Below are 20,000 nucleotides of genomic sequence, written 5' to 3' on the forward strand. Positions count from 1 at the left end.
TTCAACGTGTAGAAATGTACGAAGAGTTTTATTGATCTGAATATATATGCATGAGGCGGCACGGTGGAGCAGCAGGTAGGTGTCGTAGTCAAACAGCTCCAGGGACCTGGAAGTTCGGGGTTCGAGTCCCGCTCCGGGTGACTGTCTGTGAGGAGTGTGGTGTGTTCTCCCTGTGTCTGCGTGGGTTTCCTCCGGGTGACTGTCTGTGAGGAGTGTGGTGTGTTCTCCCTGTGTCTGCGTGGGTTTCCTCCGGGTGACTGTCTGTGAGGAGTGTGGTGTGTTCTCCCTGTGTCTGCGTGGGTTTCCTCCGGGTGACTGTCTGTGAGGAGTGTGGTGTGTTCTCCCTGTGTCTGCGTGGGTTTCCTCCGGGTGCTCCGGTTTCGTCCCACAGTCCAAAAACACACGTTGGTAGATGGATTAGCGACTCAAAAGTGTCCATAGCTGTGAGTGTGTGTCACCCTGTGAATGACTGGCGCCCCCTCCAGGGTGTGTTCCTGCCTTGTGCCCTGTGATTCCGGGCAGGCTCCAGACCCACCGTGACTCTGAATTGGAAAAGCAGTTATAGATAATGAATGAATGAATAAATATGCACGTACATGTGGAGTATTAGAAAAGAAAAATTCACACAAACGAATTAGAAATAAACCAGCTGGGTCCAGATTGGTCCAGATTGGTCTTGGAGGGAAAGAGTCCAGTAAGGCTGGTGGTCTTTCTGCTGAAAATACACCTCAACTCATCTGGTTATATTCAGTGAGAGTTATAGAGTGGTCTGTTAGAGCAAGAAATCATCAAATTGGACGTCCAAGACCAGAACTGGACATCCCTGAAGCAGAAAATTGAAATTTGTGGACCACTGTGGAGCATCAGCCAAGGTTCTGGATCATCTGCTTTCGATCCTGATAGAGAATGTAGAATGTTTGGGCTAAACTCAGGAAGGGGGCGTCGCAGTTCTCCATGTCCTTCTGAATACACAGAGAGAGAGAGAGAGAGAGAGAGAGAGAGAGAGAGAGAGAGAGAGAGAGAGAGAGAAAGAAAGAGAAAGAGAGGGAGAGAAAGAGAGAGAGGAAGAGAGAAAGAGAGAGAGAGAGAGAGAAAGAGAGAGAGAGAGAGAGAAAGAGAGAGAGAGAAAGAGAAAAAGAGAGAAAGAGAGAGAGAGAGAGAGAGAAAGAAAGAGAGAGAGAGAGAGAGAGGAAGAGACAGAGAAAGAGAGACAGATAGAAAGAGAAAGAGAGAGAGAAAGAGAAAGAGAGGGAGAGAGAGAGAGAGAGAAAGAGAGAGAGAGAAAGAGAGAGAGAGAGAGAGAGAGAGAGAATACATAAGTGAATACTAAGCTAATAAAGAAGTAATAATAATATTAATGAAAGTCTGAAAGTGTAATTCAAAACTCCTGGAAATACATGCCCAGTTGTAAGCCCCTGATCATGGGCCATGGTTATTTTCCCACACTCTATTACTATATTACTATATAATTCATATCAGTGGCAGTTATTGAATAATAGACTACATATGATTCCCCCCCCTCCCCCCATTCACAAGTTCAGCTATTCACATGATAACAACATGGTAATTTTCACTGAGAAACTATGTGAACATGTAATTTGACCAGGAGTTAATGAATGTTAATGAAACAGTGACTGTAGTTGGGGTTAGGGGGCACTCACAGCGGAGGTCTCGTAGTACTGGAGACCCTGGCTTTGTGCCCAGTCTTGCGCCTCAGCCGCCTCCACCTCCCTCCTCGACGACAAGTCAGATTTATTCCCCACCAGGACACCTTTATACACCGGATCTGTCAATACCAGGTCAGCCAGAGCATTCCTACACTTCAGGATTATGCTGGATCACCAGAATCTGCTCTCCACTGTTTAGTGTCTAGACGTTCTGTTCAGGCTTTTTCTACATCTGTGGTTTAGGGCTCTACCCATTCCCAGTTTACTAGTAATTTATGTTTTGACCGCCTAGTTTTGCTCAAGAAAAAGTGAAAATATGACAGCTGTGTATTTGAAGTAAAATGTTCTTTCGGAATATCGGAATGTATTGACCCACCTGGTACAGGCAGTCCGCTACAGCGAGCTCGGACTCTCTCCAGCCACCGGCTGCAGCTGTGGAACGAAGCCAAGCTGCTGATATCAAACACCACACACACAAGTGAAGGCTGCCCCCACTAACACACAATCAAATACAAAAACACACACACACACAAACCTGGTAAATATATAATATAGTAGTATATACAATATAGTGGTATGCAAAGCTTTTAATGCCTCAGTTAATTGATATTTTGAAGACACTTTTGCACAATTTAATGCACATTTAGTTTAAATTTGCAGAATTAATTATATCATTGCTGTCAGGAAATCATTCATTCATTCATTGTCTGTAACCCTTATCCAGTTCAGGGTCGCAGTGTGTCCAGAGCCTACCTGGAATCATTGGGAACACACCCTGGAGGGGGCGCCAGTCCTTCACAGGGCAACACACACACTCACACCTGCGGACACTTTTGAGTCACCAATCCACCTACCAATGTGTGTTTTTGGAACGTGGGAGGAAACGGGAGCACCCGGAGGAAGCCCACGCAGAAACAGGGAGAACACACCACACTCCTCACAGACAGTCACCCGGAGGAAGCCCACGCAGACACAGGGAGAACACACCACACTCCTCACAGACAGTCACCCGGAGGAAACCCACGCAGACACAGGGAGAACACACCACACTCCTCACAGACAGTCACCCGGAGGAAACCCACGCAGACACAGGGAGAACACACCACACTCCTCACAGACAGTCACCCGGAGGAAACCCACACAGACACAGGGAGAACACACCACACTCCTCACAGACAGTCACCCGGAGGAAACCCACGCAGACACAGGGAGAACACACCACACTCCTTACAGACAGTCACCCGGAGTAAACCCACGCAGACACAGGGAGAACACACCACACTCCTCACAGACAGTCACCCGGAGCGGGAATCGAACCCACAACCTCCAGGTCCCTGGAGCTGTGTGACTGCGACAACTACCTGCTGCACCACTTTGCCGCCCTTGTCAGGAAATCAAAAACAGCGAAAAGAATTAGAAAATACTCATTATTTACACTAAGTACAGGAAATCCCAATGATTTATTTCCAGCAAAACATGTCATTTGAGTACATGTGGTCCAACTTTTAAATATAGCCAAACACGTCAGTGGTCCTCCAGACAGCCAGCCCCAGTGGACACATATTCAGCAGTTACATGTGGAGAATTGAAACCAAAGCTATTAACTAATAGATCTCGAGAATTCATTAAGGCACTGAAAACGGAAAAGCTACAGTAAAACCCCAGTTGGCTTTAACATTGAGATTTATTTTAAATTAGTGCTTCTAGTGGTAACATTCCTGGGACCCATTGCCCTACTCAATTCAGTGTTTTCCCCCTGCTCTTACACATCTGATTCACCTCGGCTAATTACTAAAGCTTTCCCGAGTTTAATCAGGTGCACTGGAGCAAGAGGAAAACTATTCTACAGGGGTCTGCTGCACTGGGGCTGGCATCAAAAGCTTAGATCCATCAAACTCAGGAACCAGAGAATGGTACATAAACATTTTCTCTTACTGTCTTCTCACAGGCCTCCACAAATGTCTCCCGTCCAGCCGAGTCAAAGATGTACAGCTCCTGAAAGAGCCAAAGCAAGGAACACTGACATTTGAACAGCTGTCTGAGCTTTAAAACTGGACAGAATATACCGACACTTGAGGGAGTATAGGGGTACACAATCAATATCTCAACAGCTGATGTATTATTTACAGAAAAAAACCCACCATTGTACCAATGTATTGATTGATTTGCACTTCAAAGAGGCAGCATTCATCTAGTTTATTATTTTACATGTAAATCTATGTTGTGTCGAGTATTCGTCATTTAGAGAATTAAAGGGTCTATACTATGAACCTTTGCCACAAGTTAACACAGTTCCCCTACTTTAACCACATCTTTGTGGCCTCTCGTAGAAACAGCACTGTCGTTGGAGAGGCTCAGATACGGATGCTGGAAAATTCTACCCAGTAAACATTTAGCCGTTGATTCAACGTTGAAATAACGTAATGACTGCCGTCTAATCAACGTTCTCTTAAGGTTGAAAACGAAAGTTGAAAAGACGTCCAAACACAGACATTGAAAAGACGACTATTAGACGTCCATTGACGTTATTAATTGATCCCGAAATAAATTACTTGTATAAAACGCATTTTGGACGTCCACTGACGTTATCGATTGGTCACCACTTGATAACTAACTTATTAAGATGGATTTTGGACGTCCATTGACGTTATTAATTGGTCCCAAAATAAATTACTCCCAGTAAACATTTAGCTGTTGATTCAACGTTGAAATAACGTAATGACTGCCGTCTAATCAACGTTCTCTTAAGGTTGAAAATGAAAGTTGAAAAGACGTCCAAACACAGACATTGAAAAGACGACTATTAGACGTCCATTGACGTTATTAATTGGTCCCGAAATAAATTACTTGTATAAAACGCATTTTGGACGTCCACTGACGTTATCGATTGGTCACCACTTGATAACTAACTTATTAAGATGGATTTTGGACGTCCATTGACGTTATTAACTGGTCCCAAAATAAATTACTCCCAGTAAACATTTAGCCGTTGATTCAACGTTGAAATAATGTAATGACTGCCGTCTAATCAACGTTCTCTTAAGGTTGAAAATGAAAGTTGAAAAGACGTTCAAACACAGACATTGAAAAGACGACTATTAGACGTATTTTGGACGTCCATTGACGTTATTAATTGGTCCCGAAATAAATTACTTGTATAAAACGCATTTTGGACGTCCACTGACGTTATCGATTGGTCACCACTTGATAACTAACTTATTAAGATGGATTTTGGACGTCCATTGACGTTATTAACTGGTCCCAAAATAAATTACTCCCAGTAAACATTTAGCCGTTGATTCAACGTTGAAATAATGTAATGACTGCCGTCTAATCAACGTTCTCTTAAGGTTGAAAATGAAAGTTGAAAAGACGTTCAAACACAGACATTGAAAAGATGACTATTAGACGTATTTTGGACGTCCATTGACGTTGTTAATTGGTCCCGAAATAAATTACTTGTATAAAACGCGTTTTGGACGTCCACTGACGTTATCGATTGGTCACCACTTAACTAACTTATTAAGATGGATTTTGGACGTCCATTGACGTTTAAAATATGTCCTTGACGGACAGACTACTTTTAGACCTATTTTAAACGTCCAGGGACGTTCCTCGTTCACTGGGTACAGCCTCTGCACTCTGTGAAGCAGCACAGAATGAAAACAGCTCTTTTATTACATTTATTTCAGACTTAAGAATCCCACAAAAGAAAAATGGGTGGTTAGTTTCAGAGTGTGTGTGGGTTGGTGAGCTCTAGATCCCCAAATGCACCAAAAATGATAGTAAATGTAAGACAGGTAGTCTTAGAAAACCTTCCCTGTTCATTGCATGCTCAATATGTCTATTTAAATGTGCCATACACCTCATAAATGCATTATAGCATAAACCTAAAGTTGAACTTCAATTCTCTTAATTGGCCCAGACCTTACATATTGGACAATGGAACTGAAACACCTGTCATTGTAGTGTGGGAGGTGTCATGGCTAAATTGGACCAATCTTCATTAACTGCACACTGCACCAGTAAGTCCATGTGCATCCAATGGTTCAAACACTGTGTCCTGAAGGCGGTGCCGTGTATCAGGACGACAATGCACCAATACACACAGCAAGACTGGTGAAAGACTGGTTTGATGAACATGAAAGTGAAGTTGAACATCTCCCATGGCCTGCACAGTCACCAGATCTAAATATTATTGAGCCACTTTGGGGTGTTTTGGAGGAGCGAGTGAGGAAACGTTTTCCTCCACCAGCATCATGTAGAGACCTGGCCACTATCCTGCAAGAAGAATGGCTTCAAATCCCTCTGACCACTGTGCAGGACTTGTATATGTCATTCCCAAGACGAACTGACGCTGTATTGGCCGCAAAAGGAGGCCCTACACCACACTAATAAATTACTGTGGTCTAAAACCAGGTGTTTCACTTTCATTGTCCAACCCCTGTAGATTCATCCTAAAGGAGAGGGCTGTGAGCTAAACTGAGGCAGATATGTAGATAGTGAATATACTCACCACACTGTCACCCGTCTCTGGAATATTCAGCGATTTCATGACTATCTCGACTCCAGCAGTCTGCAATAAAAACACACCCCAAAAAGCACTGTTAATGCATTTAAATTTCTCAAAGAAGGGATGGAGCTCCAGCCACTGCCTTTGGGATTAGTTGGATCGTTGTTTGTGATCCAGAAATAGTCCTTCACCATCAGTACCTGACCTCAGTAAAGTTTCCATGACCGAATGCAATCAAATCTCCACGGAGAGCTTCCAAAATGTAGGGTAAAGCCTTCCCAGAAGAGCAGAGGCTGTTACTGCAGCAAAACAAGAACAAACTCTCCATTAAGACACTTGATTTCCAAAAATACTCGGGTACATTTTCTATCCACTTCATTACAAACCCCTGCTCTCTATCACCATCCTAATAATGTGCCATTCATGTTAGCCATCGTTCTAAATCTAGCCCTTCATTATTGATAAGTGTTTTGACAGTGAGGGGAAGAACAAGCTTGGTATTTCCTATAAAGTGGATAATCAGTGGGTGTTTCTATAAAAATCTACGCTGGGTGTTTTTGTAATCTCCAAAAGTGAAGGCTATGGGAGATTATGTTTAACATGATGCTTATATCTCTTCAGCAGTTGGTAAAAACAGCTTGCTTATTTCCTCATAAAACACATCCTGGAAAGTGAATTGGTCCCAGTGGCCAGGTTTATGAAGTTTCCTTTACGTTCTGCGAGCTAACGGTAAAACCCAAACCTTCTGTTCAGTCGTAAACAGGTCCTAGAAAGGCAGAAAAGAGGGGGAGCCAGAGGTCCTGGGAGGACGTACCGGCTGGCGGATGAATGTGATGTTTTACACACACACACACACACACACTGGAATGCCAATGAGAGCTCATTACGGGTAAACACAGTTCCTCTAACAAGCCAGCTGACATTTTACACGAGTGCCGTCATTTCAGCCAGTGCCCTTCAACTCCTGCCCACGCAACACCCCTGTCCGTCGATCAATCGATTCATCAAGCGTGTGTCATATTTAATGCCGTTTACTGATGTTTAGCCCGCCCACTTGACTCCTATAACCTCCCTCGCCCCCCTCTAACTCTCTCATGGCCAAAACACAATGCTTTATTTTTGTCATTCCGAGCAGGTTGGCACTGTACCCTATGCCTGCAAATCTCCCTCTACTACTACCTCCCCGAGCCCAATTACTGCAGTGGTTGTATAAATTATTGACGTTCCTGTCACCTGTAGCCACGGAGCATGCTGATGTCGGCAGAGCAGCGTGGGCCGCTCTCCTCTATATTCAATTCCTTTCATCTCCATTCCGTTCAACTCCATTGACTTTATTCATCCACAAAGGTCGGTCATAACCAACACACACCAACTCATCAAGCCTAGCATTAACGCTAACACAGGTTAACTTTAGCGCAGAGTGTTTAAAGGATGGACGATGAAAGGAATGAAGCCATGAATCCACTGTTTTTCTTCTTACCCCAAACAGAGTCGCGTCAGCCAGGAGCGCTGGATCTCCGAGGCAAGCGTAGCTAAAACTATACTTAGTGAAGCTAGAGGGGACAGAGAAGTAACCCCATAACAAAGCTTCACAAGAAAAACAATGCCCAGGTTGAGAAAGACTATTGATAGAAAAGAACAGAGGAAAATACTAGGTGTAACGTATAAATATAATTCAAAATACAAACAAAAACATTTTAAAACTTATTTGTACACCTAATATAATTTTGTTTCATAAATAACTTATACATTAGCCTCATACATATATAGCCCAATACATCATGGCGTCCAAGCATACCTCCAACTCCACTAAAACAATGGAGAACACCCTTGTTTGTATGAAAATCTCATGGATGTGGCTTATTTATGGGAGGCCGTCTAGGGCAAATACACTGAAACACTTGCGCACACTACATTGAAACACTTGCGCACACTACACTGAAACACTTGCACATGACACACTGAAACACTTGCGCACACTACATTGAAACACTTGCGCACACTACACTGAAACACTTGCACATGACACACTGAAATACTTGCGCACACTACATTGAAACACTTGCACATGACACACTGAAACACTTGCACACACTACATTGAAACACTTGCACATGACACACTGAAACACGTGCGCACACTACATTGAAACACTTGCACACTACACACTGAAACACTTGCACACTACACTGAAACACTTGCACATGACACACTGAAACACTTGCGCACACTACATTGAAACACTTGCGCACACTACACTGAAACACTTGCACATGACACACTGAAATACTTGCGCACACTACATTGAAACACTTGCACATGACACACTGAAACACTTGCGCACACTACATTGAAACACATGCACACTACACACTGAAACACTTGCGCACACTACATTGAAACACTTGCACACTACACACTGAAACACTTGCGCACACTACATTGAAACACTTGCGCACACTACACTGAATAACTTGCACATGACACACTGAAACACTTGCGCATACTACACTGAAACACTTGCACACTACACACTGAAACACTTGCGCACACTACACTGAAACACTTGCACATGACACACTGAAACACTTGCACACACTACATTGAAACACTTGCACATGACACACTGAAACACTTGCGCACACTACATTGAAACACATGCACACTACACACTGAAACACTTGCACACACTACATTGAAACACTTGCGCACACTACACTGAAACACTTGCACATGACACACTGAAACACTTGCGCATACTACACTGAAACACTTGCACACTACACACTGAAACACTTGCGCACACTACACTGAAACACTTGCACACTACACACTGAAACACTTGCACACTTGTCGATCAATTCCAAAAATGGAAGCGATTCTTTGCCAATTAAATCCCAGATTTAGGCAGTGGATAATCTGGTCTGCTGTTAAATCATACCGTGGGCGACCGGACGTGCCACTGGAAGTTGTTGGAGGAATTATGAGAATATTGTTGCCTTGATGTCTTTGGCCCGGAGATTGTTGTAAAATGAGAATTAGACACTGATATAAAGACTCCAAAAGAGTCGTGCATTCTCTCACCACAGGCCCTTCTCTGCGCCCAAATACAGGTATGATGGACTGAATGTTTCTTGTGTGGTGCTCAAGTTCAGTGTAGTGTCTGTGTAGCGGGTCATCTTGTATGGATTCCACACAACGTAGGACATCACGCAAAAAATTACGGATATCCTCACTGTTACCAGAAATACGCAATGGCTGATCAAATATGAAAAGACTAATAAAAAATAATAAGAACAAATGTTTGTTCATCTCTGAAAAGACACAGAGCACAGGAATTAGTCATAAAAGATTGTAGCCTATGCTACACAGCTGAGTGCATCTTCTCTCTCTCTCTCTCTCTCTCACACACACACGTCATATTTATTATATATACGAGTATATGTGAAGTGTAGTGCAAATGTGCGCGCAAGTGTTTCAGAGTTTTTGCCCTAGATGGCCTCCCATACTTATTCACTTGTCCTTAGCCGTCTACAATTTCTCCACAAGTGAGAGATGTTAGCAAGCACGCCAATTCTGTTTGAGTCATTGAAACGTAATAAATATCAGTGAACCCACACCATCAGGAGTTCATAAATAAAAGGTTTAAAGACGTAGATGTAGGTTACACTTGAAACTTTCCACTGGTTGTTAGTCTTTTCACAGTGTGTCCACGCAAATATTAACTAACTTTAAATCTATTGATAAGTAATTTTTTGTTCTTGATTATTTTGCTTTTGCTTAAGACTAAATGTAAAAGTATGCTACAGATGAAACAGACTATAATTCCTTTGTTCAAGCAGCTACAAAACCCAGCATGTTCCAGTACATCACCTGTGTACAGCTCCATCCCTCATCACCTACTTTTAACATCAGCTCTCTTTACTAGCGATGCAGGCTGATCAATGAGGCATTGATTTGAAGGGATTTCATTTCACAACGGAGGAGGCATTACTCTCTCTGCCTGTGGGACTTTATCAACTGACTTTGGCAGGGAGCGGTTTCCCAATATTCACTCAGCTGTCAGGAGGTGCCAGGTGGTGTAAGCGGAGATTACTTTCATTGTAATCAACAGTGGGCCTCCGAGAGTCGTTCTACAGGATGAACCCAAACTTAATTATTAGACTAGTCTTTGTGAACACACTGAATCCAAAGTAGTGATTAATCAAATATAGGGCTTTTATTTGAAATCGAGACACACAACACTCCTCACCATGCTGTAGTTCTTCTGAAAGTGAGCTCCATCACTGCGTAACATCTGGCAGAGGGCACTTTTCCCAACCGCTGCATCTCCTGCAAACATAATAATTAAATGAAGAAGGCGTACACTGATATGGAAATTGTACACCAAAATACATCCCGAATATATCTGCTGAGATATATATGACATATATTTATATGCAGTAAATTAATAAAAGGCAGACATTTATCACCAAACATCTGGAGTAATAATTCTGAATAAACCTGACATAGAAATCCATTGAAAAGTAGGTTTTTAAGCTTGGTAACATGTCTGTGTGGTGGTGTTCATACGCTCAACTTAAGAGGCGTGGCTTTTGAGCTGTAGGTGCAATGGAGGGATGGGTGGAGACAGAGGTGGGGAGAATACTAAATAAAGACAAACGCATACAGGCCTTTTTTTTTTTTTTTTGCAATTATAAAAATGTAATTTTCATGAACAGAGATGAGACTTAATTGGTAAGCAGAGGGGGACTTAAAACCTCTGCTTTGTGAGCTGTCCCCAGGATTTAAAAGTTAGTCAGATAACCTAAGCCCAGAGTTGAGGATTGCTATTGTGGAATAAATCTTCAAGCTGGCGTTTTATTCTAATTCACCTTTCCACCTTAATTGCAGCGGCGCTGAAGGGTAACTGCCATTTAAGGTGGAACGGAAAACTCGAATAAGAAACCAAACCTCCGCTTCGTTTTATCCAAGTCCCCAAAGATAAACCAGCACTAACACCCTTTTACATGCGGCTTACCGACAAGAATACACCTGGCTCTCAGTTTCACCATCGGGTAAAACCAGGATGCAGGAAAACAGAGTAAAACAAATTAATAAATATTGCAAAGTCTTTTAATGTGGCGTCCCTCTCTCTTCCTTAAGCCCAGACTCCACACACACAACGCGTTGCTTAGTAACTAAAACGGAACGCGTTCATTGGTCTCAGCAGCGGCACATGACGTGGCTTCAGTAACATGATTGGCTGAGCTGGTGACGCATTTACACTACGTCAGTGATGTGATACAGGACTCTTATCTAATATTTGTCGCTGGAGGGCACCACGGAGCAGAAACACCGAGGCAAACTTTTATCAAATAAAAATAAATACATTAATCAATCAATTAAATAAATAAATAAATAATAATTAATATTATTTTTGTTGTTGTTGTGTTGTTGTTGTTGTTAATAATAATAGTAATATATTTGATAACATATTGAGTCTATAAATATTTAATGTAATATAATAATAGCAATAATAATTATAAGTAAAATACTGGCAGTAAATTATACTGTTAGTAGTAGTAGTAGTAGTTACAATAACAGTAGTAGCAAGAGTATAATTACCTAACAATGTGCTAATACTTAAAATTATAGCACATGTTTAATATTATATATTCAATTTTTGTAGAACATACGCACAATGTGTAATTAAGATAAACGTACAAAAACCATAGGCTATCGTTTTTGAATGTGATATTTGTAAAAGATGTGTTTCTTTACACAAATCAGCAAAACACTGCATTTAATTCATGGGGTATCCAAGCTGTTGCATAATGCTTATGTGTAATTAATATTTCCTCAAATGAGTGGTTATGGCCTCTAGATTCCAGATTTTATATACATTATATAGTAATATGAATCTTTTCTTCCAAATGTTTTTGTCAGGTCTCCTGTCCAGTTCCTGAATCTTAGAGATTCGAGAATTCGAGAATTCGGAATATATCAATATATATATATATATATATATATTAAAAAAGTATAATAAAATATCTCGACTCTCTTTTTGCTCCCTAATTAGTGCACTACGCAGGGTTTAAGACAAGTATCTCTGGACCCACCAGTGCGTGACGTGACTAATAACAGGTCAACTGTACTGCACACTTCTGGGCGTATGAGCCAAATTTCACAGCCAACAGAGTGCACTATGTAGGGTTCTAGGAGCTATTTGAAATCGAGCCCGCGTGTTCTGGTACAGCCGCACGCGCACTCGGCGTAACGAGCTCCGGAGACAGAGGAGAGGTGCAGCGTGCTGAGGGTCAGAGAGGACCGGACACGGAGAGAGAGGTGGGGGCGTCAACGAGGCCATTTTTATACAAGTATCTCCGTGAGAAAAGACAGATTCAGTGAGAGAGAGAGAGAGGAAGGAGAGAGGTGAGCATCACTGAGAGAGAGAGAGAGAGCGTTTTCCGAGGGAGAGGCGAGCATCACCAAGGAAGAGAGAGAGAGAGAGAGAATATCACAGAAAGAAGAAGGGAATAAGATGGAGGGAATGGCGTATGGAGCGGGGAAGGCTGGAGGAGCCTTCGACCCCACCACCTTCTTTCAGCAGCCGCATACCATCCTACGCATCGTGTCCTGGGTGAGTGCTGGCCTTCTCTCTCTCTCTCACACACACACACACACACACACCCTTGCCATGTGCTTGTCAATCCTAGACATGCAATAGTGTTTGTGTGCAATAGTGTGTGTGTGTGTGTGTGTGGCCAGTAGTGCCATGTTGGTGGTCAGGTGCAGGACAGTCTGCTGCAGTAATGGAGTGAAGGCAAATATAAACAGTCCAGGCCCTCCGTCATTTTTACCATGGTATCATACATAATGCACAGTCATGTGTTGGAACCACAGTGAATCAGGTTTAAAAGGGATTTCTCTGCATTTCCTGCATGTTTGTGATAACTGCTAGTGCAGTGTACTAGGGGGCTTTACACTTTTTTGTTTACACCACTGAGTGGATTTTAAAGCATACAATTTAAACCAAAACCTTCTGTCAGAACCGTCATCAAACAAATGTCTTAATAATTCAGACTGTAAACAATTCTGACTCAGTAACGGAACGTTTCAAATCAAACCACTCTCGTTGAATTTGTTTCAATCTTTACTGTGTAATTATGCTCAAAGTTTTGAAAAGTTTGGAATTTCACTTTAAACTCTTGGGCTTGTTTTAGTCCCAAGACTTGATACAGAAACGAATGATTTAGGAGCTAGTGTGCGACGTTATGTAATTGTGCAAATGTGGTCTGGCCTAAGGGTCTATGGCATTTAAGGGGTTAAATTGGCCAGGACACTGTCCCTATGGTTTGGCAGTCACAGCGTAGTGAGTGAGAGAGAGAAGGCAATGGTCAAGCGGTGATGACATTCAGAGAAGGACAGTTCATGTAGAGCACACGCGCGCGTGCATGCACACGCACACGCACGCACGCACACACACACACACACACACGCACATTCACAAGTCAGAAGACTTCATTTCTTAATTTCTGTTTATCAGCTTCATAAGACTCATGATTTTCATGATCAAAATTTGCTTGGAATATGATCTTTTTACATTGACTTCCATTTCCATTTGAAGTTAAGGTTTAGAACTGGCTCATATCTCACTTCCTCACTGTCACTCACTAACTTCCTCATATGCATATTCACTCACTCACTCACTTACATTCATAGTCACATGCATATTCACTCATTCACATTCATAGTCACATGCATATTCACTCGTTCATATTCATAGTCACATGCATATTCACTCGTTCATATTCATAGTCACATGCATATTCACTCATTCACATTCATAGTCACATGCATATTCACTCATTCACATTCATAGTCACATGCATATTCACTCATTCACATGCATATTCACTCATTCACATTCATAGTCACATGCACATTCACTCATTCACATTCATAGTCACATGCATATTCACTCACTCACATTCATAGTCACATGCATATTCACTCACTCACTCACATTCATAGTAACGTGCATATTCACTCACTCACATTCATAGTCACATGCATATTCACTCACTCACATTCATAGTCACATGCATATTCACTCACATTCATAGTCACATGCATATTCACTCACTCACATTCATAGTCACATGCATATTCACTCACTCACTCACATTCATAGTAACGTGCATATTCACTCACTCACATTCATAGTCACATGCATATTCACTCACTCACATTCATAGTCACATGCATATTCACTCACTCACATTCATAGTCACATGCATATTCACTCACTCACTCACATTCATAGTAACGTGCATATTCACTCACTCACATTCATAGTCACATGCATATTCACTCACTCACATTCATAGTCACATGCATATTCACTCACATTCATAGTCACATGCATATTCACTCACTCACATTCATAGTCACATGCATATTCACTCACTCACATTCATAGTCACATGCATATTCACTCACTCACTCACATTCATAGTCACATGCATATGACTCACACTCACGTTTAGCAGGGGATGCAGTTCACTGCCTCACATCAAGGACACAGTTTCCTTACTTTAAATAAAATTAGTAGGGGATATATATATATATACTGTGTGTGTGTGTGTGTGTGTATGTATTATTATTATTATTATTATTATTATTATTATTATTTATTTTATTAATTTTTTTTGCCCAAAAAAAGAAAAACTAAATCTCAGAACCACAACAAGCTCTCATAACGTTCTTTGGCATTCTGTGTACTGCTTTAGATAAGTTTATGATCTATATCTTTATATATATATGAGAGACATTCCACAGCATCTCCGTTAAACAACTAACAAGCCCCTTCTGCTCAGTGTTCATCCTGTGATTAGCTCCTTCAGTCCTCCGTACACTGCTGGAAAGCTGCAGGCCCCTGGACAAGGCCAGCGGAGAGTTGATATTCCTGCTGATCACAGCTCAGAGCCTTGTGGCTGTTGTTGCTGTTGTTGTTTTTTCTCTCCGACACCAGCCGCAGCCAGTTCTGATCAGAGATTTAATAGAAACTCACTCTTCAGCACTGCGTACGGCTGCAGGACGTGACCCAACATGGATCAGGTTCGTTTTGGGGGACACTAGGACTGTAGATGGAGGATTGATTATTGGACGAGAGTGGAGTAATTGACTGATGTAAACAATGTTTAGGATAATATCATACTCCAGCTGTATGGTCAGACGTTACTAAAACATATTCTGCTGTTCTGAAAATGTTTTACTACACTTTTCATTGAGGATTTGATGGCACTCTGCTTCAAAAACCTTTGCAAGGTCTTGTACTGATTTCCCACGATTAGTTCTGGATCTCAGACACCAATCTGACCTCATTCCAGTGCTAGGAGGATGTATATCTCTTTCTCAAGCAAAGCCTCACATCTTTTCAAAATGGTCACCGGACAGGAAAAGGATAAAAAAACATTGCTTTTACTGGACGTTAATAAAACACTGAGTAATTTTGTATAATTTCTATTGATGAAATTGTAACAGTATAAAACAAAAGCTGGTGTTTCCGCCTCTGTGTAAACGTGACCATTCAGTGAGTAATCAGGTCAGAACACTCAGAGGGGAACTGACAGAATGAATTAATGTTTTAATTAAGTGTTCGTCATAGTCACTCGTTTAAATCTAAGGGGTTGTGTTTTGGTTTTCTGGCTTGTATTTGATTTTTTCCTTTGAGATATGGCATATGAATTTTGTGCAAATTATGGATCAAAAGGTTTACAGTCATAACTAGGGCAATTAATCAAAGCTTAATCGAAATGGACATTCAGAATTTCCATCCACCCATCCAGAGCCTACCTGGAATCATTGGGCGCAAGGCGGGAATACACCCTGGAGGGAAACTCACGCAGACACAGAGAGAACACACCACACTCCTCACAGACAGTCACCTGGAGGAAACCCACGCAGACACAGAGAGAACACACCACACTCCTCACAGACAGTCAACCGGAGGAAACCCATGCAGACACAGAGAGAACACACCACACTCCTCACAGACAGTCACCTGGAGGAATCCCACGCAGACACAGAGAGAACACACAACACTCCTCACAGACAGTCAACCGGAGGAAACCCACGCAGACACAGAGAGAACACACAACACTCCTCACAGACAGTCAACCGGAGGAATCCAATGCAGACACAGGGAGAACACACCACACTCCTCACAGACAGTCACCCGGAGGAAACCCACGCAGACACAGAGAGAACACACCACACTCCTCAAAACTTACACCCTGGAGGGAAACTCACGCAGACACAGAGAGAACACACCACACTCCTCACAGACAGTCACCGAGAAGAAACCCACGCAGACACAGTGAGAACACATCACACTCCTCACAGACAGTCACCCAGAGGAAACCCACGCAGACACAGGGAGAACACACAACACTCCTCACAGACAGTCACCCGGAGGAAACCCACGCAGACACAGAGAACACACCACACTCCTCACAGACAGTCACCCTGAGGAAACCCACGCAGACACAGAGAACACACCACACTTCTCACAGACAGTCACCCGGAGGAAACCCACGCAGACACAGGGAGAACACACCACACTCCTCACAGACAGTCACCCGGAGGAAACCCACGCAGACACAGGGAGAACACACCACACTCCTCAAAACTTACACCCTGGAGGGAAGCTCACGCAGACACAGAGAGAACACACCACACTCCTCACAGACAGTCACCGAGAAGAAACCCACGCAGACACAGTGAGAACACATCACACTCCCCACAGACAGTCACCCAGAGGAAACCCACGCAGACACAGGGAGAACACACAACACTCCTCACAGACAGTCACCCGGAGGAAACCCACGCAGACACAGAGAACACACCACACTCCTCACAGACAGTCACCCTGAGGAAACCCACGCAGACACAGAGAACACACCACACTTCTCACAGACAGTCACCCGGAGGAAACCCACGCAGACACAGGGAGAACACACCACACTCCTCACAGACAGTCACCCGGAGGAAACCCACGCAGACACAGGGAGAACACACCACACTCCTCACAGACAGTCACCCGGAGGAAACCCACGCAGACACAGGGAGAACACACCACACTCCTCACAGACAGTCACCCGGAGGAAACCCACGCAGACACAGGGAGAACACACCACACTCCTCACAGACAGTCACCCGGAGGAAACCCACGCAGACACAGGGAGAACACACCACACTCCTCACAGACAGTCACCCGGAGGAAACCCACGCAGACACAGGGAGAACACACCACACTCCTCACAGACAGTCACCCGGAGGAAACCCACACAGACACAGGGAGAACACACCACACTCCTCACAGATAGTCACCCGGAGGAAACCCACGCAGACACAGGGAGAACACACCACACTCCTCACAGACAGTCACCCGGAGGAAACCCATGCAGACACAGAGAGAACACACCACACTCCTCACAGACAGTCACCCGGAGGAAACCCACACAGACACAGGGAGAACACTCCTCACAGACAGTCACTCGGAGCGGGAATCGAACCCACAACCTCCAGGCCCCTGGAGCTGTGTGACTGCGACACCTACCTGCTGCGCCACCGTGCGGCCCCCATTCAGAAATTTTTATCGACATAATTTTGTGATTATGTCGTGATTCTGCCCCAATCTTCCACATGGAAGCAACCTAAAGGCAGAGGGAGACTGAGCGACTCAAGCAGCTCGTACCAAAGAAAACACATCATCTGTGGTTTGGACGCGCTTTGTTTTGACTATAATTCAACACTGAACAAAAAGAAGTCAAATGTAAACGCTGAGAAAATAAAACAGAATGGGACAAGCTCCCAGCAACATTAGAAATAATATCCCAGGTTTAATACTGGAGCATATTTACAGCACAAGCCTCGTCACTGAACTACGAGGGTCAGAAATACAAAAAATAAATAATCGTTCATTAATAATAATCATAAAATGTACAATTAATCGTGATACTGATTTGCGCTCATATCGCCCAGCACTAGTCACAGCGTTATGAAAATTGTTCATTTTAACAGGTCTCTTATGTGTCTGTGCCTTTAAGGCTGATGCTTGTAAATGATCTGTGTTCTGATTGGCTGCTCTCTGTTATATTACCACTCACTGAACAAGCAGAAACTCTCCTTAAAACTTCATTGTGGATGTTTGAGGTTAAACAGTTGATTGTTTACAGTGTGGAACTTAGTGTTTTGGAACTTAAAGGACACATTTTTTAAATTTAATATCCCTTTAAACTGCAGTATTAAATTTAGAGGAATGACCTTGAAGATTGTCTTTCTATCATCTCTCTCTCTCTCTCTCTCTCTCTCTCTCTCTCTCTCTCTCTCTCTCTCCTTTGTCCTTCTCTTCTGTGTGTAAACGCCACCACTCCATCTCTCCCTGAAAGACTGTCTCCAGTATTGACTTGTCAAGGGTCCAGTTAATTAGGAAACAACAACAGTGGCCTGTGTAAACACTTCATTAATGACTTTACCGTTTAAACACTCTTTCCTCTTTCTTTTTTAGGCCCAGTGCAGGGACATCTGTAAACTAGGGACAGACAATGATATCAGATACATCATAGTGCACTTATCTCATTACATCATGGTCCTCTGGAACACTGAGGAACATGAACGCTATCAAACAAAGACAGATTTATACCAGTTATATACAGTCTGTAAACCACAACATCCTGTGTCCAACCTGTTCTGAGATCATTGTATTCGTTTTTATCATCGGGAATTGTATATTTTTGCCACGTTGCCTTATTAAATTTGATATAAAGGACACACTTTTTCAGCTCTTTAATTGTCTCCTTTCTGTAGGTCCCTATGTGTCCCTCAGTTGCCCCTTAAACGAATCCCTGGCTTATTGTGTGTAAAGTTTGAAACACAAGCTCAAATTCGATATATTTTTGTTCATATGGATCACTCAATAGGTCCGCATGTGGTCTTTAACACCCAGCTGATCATGCTTGAGTGCATGCAACTATCAGGAAAGTGTGTGTATGTGTATGTATTGGGTGTGTGTGTGTGAGATTGGGTTGTGTTTGTTGTTGTTTACTACCAGTGCAGTGTGGAGACTGCAGTGAGTTCAATACACACCCACTACTCCTGTCCCTGCCAACAAGACACTCATAGTGCAGTCGAGAGAGAGAGAGAGAGAGAGAGAGAGAGAGAGAGCGAGAGAGAGAGAGAGAGAGAGAGAGAGAGAGAGAGAGAGAAAAGAGTCCAAGCCAGGGATGCTAAGGGAAGGAAGGAGTTCCTGTATTAGACGAGTGTGAGGAGGGACAGTGGGCCTCAGGCTAAAGTGCAGTATGTGTGTTTCTAGAATTTATCTGTGTGTGTGTTTGTATTAGCTGTGTGTCTTTTATGACAGGTCTTTATTAATCGAGACATTGTTAATACCTTATACACTGTGTGTAAATAAGTATAGTTTAAACTGGTGGGTTTAGCATTAAAAGGCTAATAGCAATATATGCACATATCAATATGAGGCTAAAATATTTGGAAATGTTGTTTGATTGCAGTGCTTTAGTAGCGTTCAAAAACATTTCTGAATGATTTCGCTTTGTGAGATGTTTTCTAGTCTGTAGTACGACAGAAGACTAACTTTATATTTACATTAAATCTTTGCCTGATTAGCGTGCTTATAGCTAAATGATATCTAGGCTGGGGTTGTGCAGCTATGAACACAGAGACCGTGTGCAGCTTCCAGGAGCTTGTATTCATGGACAAGACATATGTTGAAATAGTGCAGGGCGATTTGACCGCAAATCAGTATCAGTATA

At 42.7% G+C, this 20,000-nt stretch overlaps 2 protein-coding genes across 4 annotated transcripts in view; one reads left to right on the forward strand and one right to left on the reverse strand.

Annotated features, from left to right (window-relative positions):
• Positions 1 to 6: 6 nt before the first annotated feature.
• On the reverse strand, positions 7 to 11,334 carry ift27 (intraflagellar transport 27 homolog (Chlamydomonas)). Of its 2 annotated transcripts, none has more exons than XM_066665622.1 (7): positions 11,201 to 11,334; positions 10,433 to 10,512; positions 6,184 to 6,243; positions 3,603 to 3,662; positions 2,044 to 2,161; positions 1,662 to 1,771; positions 7 to 962 (listed from the first exon to the last, which is right to left on the reverse strand). In XM_066665622.1, exons 1-7 carry the CDS (start codon positions 11,232 to 11,234, stop codon positions 864 to 866), a joined length of 561 nt encoding a protein of 186 aa, XP_066521719.1. In that variant the 5' UTR covers positions 11,235 to 11,334; the 3' UTR covers positions 7 to 863. The 2 variants fall into 2 exon arrangements, with proteins under 2 accessions (XP_066521719.1, XP_066521718.1); XM_066665621.1 differs by having other exon boundaries at positions 1,662 to 1,786.
• Positions 11,335 to 12,456: 1,122 nt separating this feature from the next.
• LOC136690968 (synaptogyrin-1-like) overlaps positions 12,457 to 20,000 on the forward strand; it is a 20,139-nt gene continuing 12,595 nt past the window's right edge. For both annotated transcript variants that reach the window (XM_066663135.1, XM_066663136.1), the window contains exon 1: positions 12,457 to 12,802. In XM_066663135.1, the coding sequence (XP_066519232.1) occupies positions 12,704 to 12,802 (99 nt within the window). In that variant the 5' untranslated portion in view covers positions 12,457 to 12,703. The remainder of the gene's footprint in view (positions 12,803 to 20,000) is intronic.

Source organism: Hoplias malabaricus, chromosome 3 (genome assembly GCF_029633855.1).
Source record: "Hoplias malabaricus isolate fHopMal1 chromosome 3, fHopMal1.hap1, whole genome shotgun sequence".
NCBI classification, from domain to species: Eukaryota; Metazoa; Chordata; class Actinopteri; order Characiformes; family Erythrinidae; genus Hoplias; species Hoplias malabaricus.